This window comes from Clytia hemisphaerica, unplaced genomic scaffold (genome assembly GCF_902728285.1).
Source record: "Clytia hemisphaerica strain Z4C2 unplaced genomic scaffold, Clytia hemisphaerica genome assembly, whole genome shotgun sequence".
In the NCBI taxonomy this organism is placed as follows: domain Eukaryota; kingdom Metazoa; phylum Cnidaria; class Hydrozoa; order Leptothecata; family Clytiidae; genus Clytia; species Clytia hemisphaerica.
The window spans coordinates 296,739-308,350 of record NW_027104247.1 but is presented as its reverse complement, the minus strand read 5'-3'; the positions used below and the strand labels follow the sequence as shown (position 1 = coordinate 308,350).

The 11,612-nt window shown below is 35.8% G+C and overlaps 2 protein-coding genes across 2 annotated transcripts; both read left to right on the top strand.

Annotated features, from left to right (window-relative positions):
• Positions 1 to 7,384: 7,384 nt before the first annotated feature.
• Positions 7,385 to 8,413, top strand: LOC136816390 (uncharacterized). Its single transcript, XM_067072718.1, has one exon. It carries the CDS (start codon positions 7,385 to 7,387, stop codon positions 8,411 to 8,413), a length of 1,029 nt encoding a protein of 342 aa, XP_066928819.1.
• A 303-nt stretch (positions 8,414 to 8,716) lies between these two features.
• LOC136816389 (uncharacterized) lies at positions 8,717 to 11,083 on the top strand. The gene has a single exon (XM_067072717.1). The coding sequence runs from the start codon at positions 8,717 to 8,719 to the stop codon at positions 11,081 to 11,083; it is 2,367 nt and encodes a 788-aa protein (XP_066928818.1).
• Positions 11,084 to 11,612: the final 529 nt, after the last annotated feature.

Here is an 11,612-nt window from a genome sequence, read left to right as displayed (position 1 = left end):
AAGTTGACGGTATATATATCCTCCGGTAGATGTGTGATTCAAGAAAATTACCCTTTTTTCACATACAGTGGGCCAATCCAGATTTTGTCCGTAAATGGGGGCTGGACGACACGGAATTTCAGAATTTCCAGGTAAATTATTTTGAAAAATCTTGGGAATTTCCAAGACATTTTCTTTATAAAAATGAAGAAAAAACACGGAATTTCTGAGGAGTTTTCTCAAAAATGAGAAAAAATTGTGGAATTTCCAATACCTCTTCAAAAAATCCAGTTAATTTCCACTTATCTTTTTTTCAATTTTTCTTCTAAGTAATCTAGCTAACAGAACCCAAGAAAAGTTTGCTCAGGATTTTTCTCTTCTATCTTCGCCATTTTTGTTGTTTACATCCACAGCCTCGAGCAAATTTCCGTTTTATGATTTTCCAGGCTGTACGGTCAAATTTACAGACCAGATTCACGAAAGTCATAATCCGATTACCCGAAAAAATCCAGCACTGTAAACCGGCGACTTTTTCGATTGGTTTGTAAGTTACGATCGAGTTCTGAACCGACCCAATATCTTTTAAACCGACCCAAACAGTTTGCAAATAAGCTAATCGACTTTTAAATTGCCCAATTTTTAAAAGTGACCTAATCGCATTTTAAACTGACCCAATCGTGCTTTAAACCGACCCAATCGATTTTAAAACTAATCACCTTTAAAACCGACCCGATCACCTTTTAAACCGACCCAATCACCTCTTAAACCGACCCAATCACCTTTCAAACCGACCCAGTCACCTTTCAAACCGACCCGATCGTCTTTTAAACCGACCCAATCACCTTTCAAACCGACCCAATCAGTTACAAACCTCCGACCGTTATGTAAATTGGACATTTTTGACACGGTTACCGCTCCATAAATCTAGCAGAGAAGCAATTAGGAAAGAAAGATGCACTATCGAAAAGTTTGAAAAGTTTGAAAAGTTGGCCTAGAGCCCGGTTTGGCGTGCCGTATCCGAGTGGCCGTACGAGTGAAAGAGAAAAAGGAAATGACGGATTTGAACATAAAACACATATTATATCAATACGAATTGACTTCTTTAACAATAATTTACGAGTTTAAGTCGTTCAAACCTTCAAAATAGTCATTTCGTCAATAAATATCAAGACATGTTAAAGGATTTTCACCCGGAGGGAGGGGTTACTACAAAGGGCCGGCGATGCAAATTTTTTTTCCGTAGACGGGCGGAAATATCTTTAATGGTCGGAAATATCATAGCGTAATGGTCGGAAATATCATTTGATGGTCGGAAATATCCAAAACTCTGAAAATTTGAAAATTTAATGGTCGGAAATATCCCGCGCTTTTAAAAATGCTTCATCAGCAAAAAAATGTAAACAAAGATGGTAGCAAAGGTGGTGTTGTGTGGCCAACGTGTGTGCCAGACAAGCTTTTTAGGGAGAGAAAGTGGTATTGAACTTTTTATTCAAACACGACTCTTCGTTCTTTCTTGTCTTTTTTATATCCATTCCTCCTCTAGCCCCCACTGTAAGGGTCATTTGTTGGCCAAATTTTCACTGCATGCACTGCCAGCTGGATGCACTGTAAGGGTTCGATTTTGGAAGCCAAATTTTCCGCCGAACGTATGGTCATTTTCAGATCGAGTGCCCCCCCCCGGGTAAGGTCTAGAATGGGAGGGTGTCCATAGGTAGGGTTGGGACTAGCTTTAGGGGTTGGCAAACGATATCATACTCAAGGATGCATCGTCTCTTATTTTCCTCCTTTTTTCTACTTTCCTATCTTCTATCCTGATTTTCTGTCTTTCTCAAGTGTTTCTAATTGTTTTCTAAGTATTTTTCTGAAATTTGCCCGTACCGGTGAAACAGGTCTCCGACCCCGGTTTGAACCACCAAATGCAATCAACCTCGGTTTACAAACCCAATGTCTTACCGCTTACGTCAACGAGACTCGACAAAAAGCTGTCATTCACAAATACTTACAGCGTGTAATTTACAGACCTTAATCGCACGATGGGTTATTTTTTCTTATTTGGCACGCCCTCAAAGAGAGCAATTAATCGTTAATTGCATCCTGTAGAGAGCAATTAATCATTAATCACACTCTCCAATGCAATGCAATGTTTACAAAATTGATTTTAATGTTTTTTCTTACATTTTTTTTGCATCGAACGTTTTAATAGCATTCGAAATTGATTTTGTGAGAAAGAAAATCAATAAACAACAATAAAAGAAAGAGATAAAGAGAAGAGAAAAATATAAAACTCTCAGTGTAATTTCTGTAATTTACTTTCCTAACTGGGAAAAAGTAGTGAAAGAAATTGTGCGATTAGCTCGTAATCACATAATAACTCGTACAATTCGAAAATTGCACTCGTGATTTTTTTGTTTCGAATTTTCCTCGTCCTTTCGGACTCGGAAAATTAATAAAAAAAAAATCACTCGTGCAATTACATTCGAATTGCACTCGTTATCATGTGATTACATATACTAATTAAGAAAGCTCCCAACTCTACCGGTTGAGAGTAGTGGGGGCTAGAGGAGGAAAGGATATAAAAAAGACAAGAAAGAAAGAAGAGTCGTGTTTGAATAAAAAGGTTAATACCACTTTCAATTTCGACCAGTCTAGGTAAGGTAAAATCTTGAATAAGATTAAATATTTTCTTGTGAAAGATTGCGCTGCACGACGATTTTCGCCGTTGCGCCGAAGAAGAATAAGAATTAGACTAGCAAACTAGTCTGTAAATTAATCATGTCAGAGGGCGGGAACATAAAGGCAGCGGGCGTTTGCTAGAATAGGAGCTGCGTAGGAGAGCGAGCAAAAGTTGGTGAGAGGCTGCTGATATACAGACTAGAACATTCTGCCACGGCTTCATTTTGGAGGTTGTGAGAACGGAGGAGTGCTTTCCTAAATTTTGGAGGGAGAAAAGCCGACAGACCACTTTGTTTTGAATTTTGGGTGGTGGAGGAGCCACCTTTCAAGTTTTGAAACTTTTACATCTTTAGTTGTTTTTGTTATTCATACATTCTTAGAAAGGTAAGTATTTGCAATTTAGCTTCAGTTTTCTACAATCATCAAAAGTGTACAAGGATTATTCAGTTTTCCTTATGCAGGTTGGTGGTATATGTTACGTGCTTTTGGGGCTTTTTGCTAGCCTCTTTCATTCAAGGTAAGAAATATTTTTTCTAACAGTCTAATTTGGTTCCACCTAAATACTTTTTGCTTTTTATTTTAGTACTTACAGACTACTTGTTAAGGAACTTGATTACTCTAGTCTCATTGTGGCTAAGTGAACCCCTCCAACACTCTTTTCTATGAATACAACAGTAACACTAACCAGGCAGGAACTCTGCTCAAAAGTACCCAACAAAATAACCTTTTTGAAAAAATTTTGACACTATTTTAAAAATAATAACATATCATAATAATCAATAATTCTGACACTTTTAATATCTCACGATAACCTAACACAGGTTTTCAAGCCGTACCAAAAATTTTTTTGGTACGGTTTGAAAACTATTTTTAGGTTATCGTGAGAATAAACAGCGTTTCCTGGTTAGTTTAAAGAAACTCCAAAGATTATCCCTCTCATCACTCTCAATGTCATTACTGCCAGGCTGCTGTCTGACAGTCCGACCCTCTTCAACAGACTCACTGCTACAAAAACAACCTGTCCTGACTGTCAGCATGTAACGTACCAGCCAAGCACAGGAAAATTACACGTACACATAGAAAATTAAATGGAAAACTTACAGAAAAGTACTTACTTTTAATAGTTAAGATGTCATATGTTGAATAACTAAAACTCCAACCTCAAAACAATGACACATTGGTGCATAATTATTATTATAAGTGTATTATTATAATTAAGTATTTCAGTCTGTCGAATGAAAAATGTAACATCTGTCATGTACAAATTTAATTTGTGAAAAATTGAAATTTGCAGAATTTAGTGCTGTGATAAGATAGCTCTGATAGAAAATCCAGAGTTTATATGGTGACAGAAAAGTTTTTGGGTACACGTATTCATGATTTTAGAAAAATGCAGTATTTTTGTCATGAGAAGAGAATTATTGTAAATTCTGACCTTTTTCTATAGACTGTGGCTATGTGCTGAAGAATTTTCTTGTCACACCAAAAATGCTGAAAAATAACCTTACACTTTAAGATTTATGGCTAAATTTTTTTGGGAGTTTTCTTGCCACACTAATTTTACAATTTAATATAATTATTTAAATTAAAGTTACCTATTTGAGAAATTTTTGTTGTCAAACTGAGAATTCTGAATTTTCACCGTAATATAAATTCTGACAAATTTTCATCTATGTACAACTATAATTTTGGGGAAATCCCACTTGTTCGACAGTATACTTGTCCGACGGTACATTTGTTAGACCGGTTGTTTGACAGTTATTAGTTCGACACCCATTTACTTGACTGCATGGTTGTTCGACGACCACTTGTTCGACACTCTTCTCTCAAACAACTGGTCTGTTGAACAACTATATAGATTGTCGAACAAGTGGATTGTCAATCAACTGGGTTGTCGATCATTTTGGCACCCATTTGTTCCACAACCCACTTGTTCGACATTCAATTTGACAAGAATTTGTTGAACAAGTAAGCTGTGGAAAAAATGGGTTGTTGAACATGTGACATATACTTATCACCCATTTTTCTGTAAATTGTAAGTATGTGTACTATAAAATTAACTTCACACTTGAAGATTTATGGCTGAATGAAAAAAATGAGTTTTCTTGCCACACTAATCTGGCAATTTAAAAATATGTAAATGTTTAAAGTTATAGTAGGTACTATGTGTACAGTACGTTTGAGAAATTTTTGTTGCCAAACTGAGAATTCTTAATTTTCTCCATAAATTCTGCTAAATTTCCCTCTACGTAAGTATATATAAGTTTTGGAAAAAATACTAGAATTGAGTAAAACATAAGCATGGCGAAAAAATTTAATCATTTTTAGATGTAAGAAGACTTTTAATATTTCATAATTTGAAAGAAAATATTTTTTGGAGAAATTTGTCAGTGCCGCTTTACCATAACTTTATTTCTACTCAAAACTGTGTAATTTTATCATAGGGATAGATACAGTACGTATTAAACTCAAAACAAAGGGATAACCAGGTAGATATTCACAAAGTTTGTAGCACTTCCAATACACACGACATTGTGTCAGTGTCGTGTAGTAGTCTCTGGTAGTCCAACAACCATATATTTTTGATAAAGAACCTTTGACTTGTGAGTCCTGGAAAATTAAAACGTCTTATGTGTTTGAATGTCAGTAAATAATTGTTAGCTACTGTACCTGGGTTATCCCTTTGATTACCACCTGCAAACCTAGGAAAAAGAAAGCTGAAATGAAAAAAAAACTCACAGTCCATAGTGTTTGCAATCTGAATACTCCATTCCTAAAATTGAATGAGTTATGAATAGGAAAAGATAACAAGTCAACAAGTTCTGATAACTGATGTTACAAGATTTTCCATCTTCTCTTCGTCTCTTGCCTCTCTCTCAAATCAAAACAAAAAACAATCAAAAATGAGCCAAAGAATTTTGCATGCAGAGAACCATGAAGAAAAGCCACATATGACATATACACAAAGAAGAGACTCATCAATAAGAAACAAGAAACAAAACAAAATCTTTTCAAATAAAAATTTCCACTAGAAGTCAGCCATTATTTTTTCCAATCACTCCCTCCTCAAAAATCAAAACAACACGATCTGCGACTTTGACGGAAGTTTTCATTTCTCATTTCACGAATTTCTCAAAGTTCATTCATTTCTACAACGCCGAAATCTGGCGTTGTAAGATTGGGGCTTCAGCTTAGCCGTTTTTTCCTTCCTGGGGTTTCGCTCCAGTCGGGCTTTCAGCCCTCGCCGCCGACAAAATTTCTTCCTACGCTTACCTAACTCCTACGCTCACTTTTCCCGCGTGATACCGTTCCAGCCCGACTGGCGTGCCAGTCTAAATAAGAATAAGATTTAAATTTTGCTTTGCGAAGCCTATGCGCAGCGCCGAAGTTTTTGTGTAAATCGCCGGCCCTTTGTAGTAACCCCTCCCTCCGGGTGAAAATCCTTTAACATGTCTTGATATTTATTGACGAAATGACTATTTTGAAGGTTTGAACGACTTACACTCGTAAATTATTGTTAAAGAAGTATTGATATAATATGTGTTTTATGTTCAAATTCGTCATTTCCTTCTTCTCTTTCACTCGTACGACCACTCGGATACGGCAAGCCAAACCGGGCTCTAGGCCAACTTTTCAAACTTTTCAAACTTTTCGATAGTGCATCTTTCTTTCCTAATTGCTTCTCTGCTAGATTGCCCTTGATAAAAACTTTCTTCTCTTTTAGCTAGATGGCGGGTGACTCAAGTAGCAGTGCATGCTTACTCATGGCCACACCTGATGGCAGATTTTGGTCTTCCTCCCTCCTTTCTAACCTGAACAAAATTTTTGAAAAAATAATTCATTGCCGACTTTATCGTTTTCTTGAAAGTAAAAAAAGCCTCTATAAACATCAGTTCGGTTTCAGAAAAAAACACAGCACAAATCATGCAATCATAGCATTAACCGAAGAAATCAGAGACGCTCTTGACAACGGAGAATTTGCCATATGTGTCTTCATTGACCTACAGAAGGCATTTGATACAGGAGAACATTCTATACTTCTTGAAAAACTTGCAAATCATGGCATTAGAGGAACTGCAAACCGTCTGTTGACATCCTATCTAAACAATAGAAAACACTGCACTAAAATTAATCAAAAATCATCAACATATAAAGAATGTAAACATGGAGTACCTCAAGGATCGGTACTCGGTCCTCTACTTTTTTTAGTTTATATAAATGATCTCCATAAAAGCATTACCAATTCCAAAACTTTTCATTTTGCAGATGATACTAGCATTGTTTGTAGGGGAGCTTCCCTAAAAGACTTAAAACTCCTTGTACAAAATGATCTCTTCGGACTAGTCCATTGGCTTAGAGCAAATAAAATAAGCCTCAATGCAGGAAAAACTGAGATAATTATTTTCAGATCAAGATACAAAAAAATTGATTGTAAGATAAGATCCAACAACGGTATCATTATTTAGTTGACAATATATATATTTCGATCAATTTGATCATCATCAGGTCTAAAATCAAAAATAAAAAGTAAGAATTAAAATTCGTTTAAGGTTAAAAAATGTTTTCACATATCTACAGTACATACAACTTCTCTTCATACACTCTACAACAAACTAATTAAAATCAAATTCGCTTGAAAAAATCCCGAAAAACATTGCTGACATACTAATTATGTTGCAGGTCTCAAGGGAGAAAAAATAAAAGAAAAATGAATTAAAACAAGAATGTAATCATGCTAACAAACGATGGATTTTACCGCCAAAATGATGGATTGGCCATGGGGAGCCCACCTGCACCGATGCTTGCCAATGGCTGGATGAGCACTTTCGATTCTTCGATCAAAGATGACGCAAGGTTGTACAGTCGATATATGGATGACATTTTGAGGGACATTAAAAAGTGCAAGATTGACGATACCATGACCAGAATCAATGATTTGGACACCAATTTAAAGTTCACTTTAGAACGCGAGAATAACGGCTCGATTCCATTCTTGGATATGCGTATTATTCGAAATAACAAAAAATTGGAATCAACATGGTACACGAAACCTACGGATACAGGGTTACTTATGAATTTCCACGCCCTTGCTCCCTTAAAATACAAACGATCAGTGGTTGTAGGTATGTTACATAGGATTTCAAGAGCATGCAGTACTCGTCAAAATCGTGATGACAGTATAAAACGTGCCCGCGATATCTTAATCAAAAACCAATACCCAAATCAATTTGTCGAATCAATTATATCTGATACTTTGAAGAAAATCGACGCACCGACTTTAGCGGAAGAGGAGAAGGATGAGGTAGATGAACCAAAGAAACTGTTTGTAGAATATCGTGGAAAGATATCTGACCAGTTTAAGAAGTCTTTGCTTAAACTGAATGCACCGTGTCGTGTGATTTTTACTCTGAAAAAGCTTAAAACTGTGTTACCTTCACTCAAACCTAAGATCGAAAAACCTTTTAAAAGCTGTGTGGTTTACAAAATTGTCTGTTCACGATGCCAATCGTGCTATGTTGGATATACATGCCGACATCTTATCACGCGGATAAAGGAACATCGATCATTGAAGGCTCCAGTTGGCTCACACATGAATTCTTGCGCTTGTGAACTGTCCATTGATGACGTAGAAATCATTGCGTCATCATCGAGAAATGAAAGACACTTAATGACTCTCGAGGCACTTCTAATCAACCAATTGAAACCTGAGTTAAACACTAGGGATGAATTTAAAAGTCACGTGCTTACAATAAAGTTTTAATTCATTTTTCTTTTATTTTTTCTCCCTTGAGACCTGCAACATAATTAGTATGTCAGCAATGTTTTTCGGGATTTTTTCAAGCGAATTTGATTTTAATTAGTTTGTTGTAGAGTGTATGAAGAGAAGTTGTATGTACTGTAGATATGTGAAAACATTTTTTAACCTTAAACGAATTTTAATTCTTACTTTTTATTTTTGATTTTAGACCTGATGATGATCAAATTGATCGAAATATATATATTGTCAACTAAATAATGATACCGTTGTTGGATCTTATTTTTCAAAATTACCATATTTGCCACAATGTTTTTACCAAATCGCTTATTTATCTTGGAATTGAAACGTCATGGCTGCTGGAAGGAGTTTTTGCATTATCGTTCGATATCAAGAAAGATTGCAAACAACAGCCTACGTATTATCTTTTTGGAATCATGTTTAAAGTCGTTAATCATTCCAAAGTTTTTGAAATTTCGTATTCCTAATAATGGATGTTTTGACGATCGCTCAGTACACGAATTTCAACTCCGTTTGTTAAGGAAAGAAATCTTAGGAGCAAAAGCTGACAAATCCGCTTTTGATAACAAACTGATTGACTCTCGAAATCGCTTGAAATTGAAATTACCAGATAATTGTCGCTCGTCCGTCATTTTACATGTGAGGTATGAGTTACGTTTATTCAAAAAGAAACATTCGTCAATTCTTAATAAAAAACTTTCACATCTATCGATTGAACAGGATAGACCGTTACTCAGTGTCAAAAATACCGTCATCTGTTATCAACTAGATTCGAAACCACCACAATACGTGATGGATACTCTGTCGCTGGGTCCTAAAAATTCAGTGCTTGGTCGTTTTGATAAGAACTCTGTCTTGGCAGAACTTGATAGTTTTGTGAATTTCTGCAACGATAAAGATATACCAGATAATATAGTAACCGATATCAATATCAAAACTCTTAATTATATCAAAAAGTGTGAAAAACAGAAATCTTCACGTAACATCATGTTGACCAAAAAATACCTGAAAGAAAATGATTTATTAGCAATTCCATTTGACAAGGGAGTAGGAATTTGTATTATGAAAAAGGAGGCTTATAACAGAAAATTAGCTCAAATTTACAATTTACCTCAATTCAAAAAATATGTTCCGCCGAGAAAAAACGCAAAACACCCTATTCTCAAGGAGGAAGAGATTATTTGTACTGCACTTGAAAAACTAAAAACTGAAAATAAAATTACCGAAACCATTTTCAAAAAATTAAAACCAGGTGGTAGTCAGCCAGCACGCTTGTATGGACTCGCCAAAATACATAAAGATGGTGTACCTTTACGCCCTGTGTTGTCAATGCCTGGCTCAGCCTACTTCAAAATTGCAAAGCAAGTCGCAGATTGGCTCTCAGTAGTGTCAGAATGTCGCATCAATTCTTCTACTAAAGAAATAGCCGACAGTTTGAGTGATATTGAACTTGATGATGATACCGAGATTCTTAGTTTTGATGTTGTATCACTGTATACCAACGTCCCGGTTGATGATGCAATCTCAGTGTGTGCGGATCTTCTTTACGACGGACGTTATGAAAAACCACCTGTCGACAAGGAAACGTTTGTCCAGCTAGTCACCATGTGTAGCAAGAATGTAATCATGCTAACAAACGATGGATTTTACCGCCAAAATGATGGATTGGCCATGGGGAGCCCACCTGCACCGATGCTTGCCAATGGCTGGATGAGCACTTTCGATTCTTCGATCAAAGATGACGCAAGGTTGTACAGTCGATATATGGATGACATTTTGAGGGACATTAAAAAGTGCAAGATTGACGATACCATGACCAGAATCAATGATTTGGACACCAATTTAAAGTTCACTTTAGAACGCGAGAATAACGGCTCGATTCCATTCTTGGATATGCGTATTATTCGAAATAACAAAAAATTGGAATCAACATGGTACACGAAACCTACGGATACAGGGTTACTTATGAATTTCCACGCCCTTGCTCCCTTAAAATACAAACGATCAGTGGTTGTAGGTATGTTACATAGGATTTCAAGAGCATGCAGTACTCGTCAAAATCGTGATGACAGTATAAAACGTGCCCGCGATATCTTAATCAAAAACCAATACCCAAATCAATTTGTCGAATCAATTATATCTGATACTTTGAAGAAAATCGACGCACCGACTTTAGCGGAAGAGGAGAAGGATGAGGTAGATGAACCAAAGAAACTGTTTGTAGAATATCGTGGAAAGATATCTGACCAGTTTAAGAAGTCTTTGCTTAAACTGAATGCACCGTGTCGTGTGATTTTTACTCTGAAAAAGCTTAAAACTGTGTTACCTTCACTCAAACCTAAGATCGAAAAACCTTTTAAAAGCTGTGTGGTTTACAAAATTGTCTGTTCACGATGCCAATCGTGCTATGTTGGATATACATGCCGACATCTTATCACGCGGATAAAGGAACATCGATCATTGAAGGCTCCAGTTGGCTCACACATGAATTCTTGCGCTTGTGAACTGTCCATTGATGACGTAGAAATCATTGCGTCATCATCGAGAAATGAAAGACACTTAATGACTCTCGAGGCACTTCTAATCAACCAATTGAAACCTGAGTTAAACACTAGGGATGAATTTAAAAGTCACGTGCTTACAATAAAGTTTTAATTCATTTTTCTTTTATTTTTTCTCCCTTGAGACTTGCAACATAATTAGTATGTCAGCAATGTTTTTCGGGATTTTTTCAAGCGAATTTGATTTTAATTAGTTTGTTGTAGAGTGTATGAAGAGAAGTTGTATGTACTGTAGATATGTGAAAACATTTTTTAACCTTAAACGAATTTTAATTCTTACTTTTTATTTTTGATTTTAGACCTGATGATGATCAAATTGATCGAAATATATATATTGTCAACTAAATAATGATACCGTTGTTGGATCTTATTTTTCAAAATTACCATATTTGCCACAATGTTTTTACCAAATCATTGATTGTAAGCTTGTCTTCAAAATGAGTGGACAGAAATTATTCATAAAAAAGAAAGTAAAATACTTGGGTATCATCTTAGATGAACATCTTACATGGTCCGAACATATGATAATCCTAATCAGCAAACTGTCAAGAGCTACTGGTATCTTAGCTAAAATCAGACATTTTGTAAATTTTAAAACCTGCCACTCAATTTATTACTCTCTC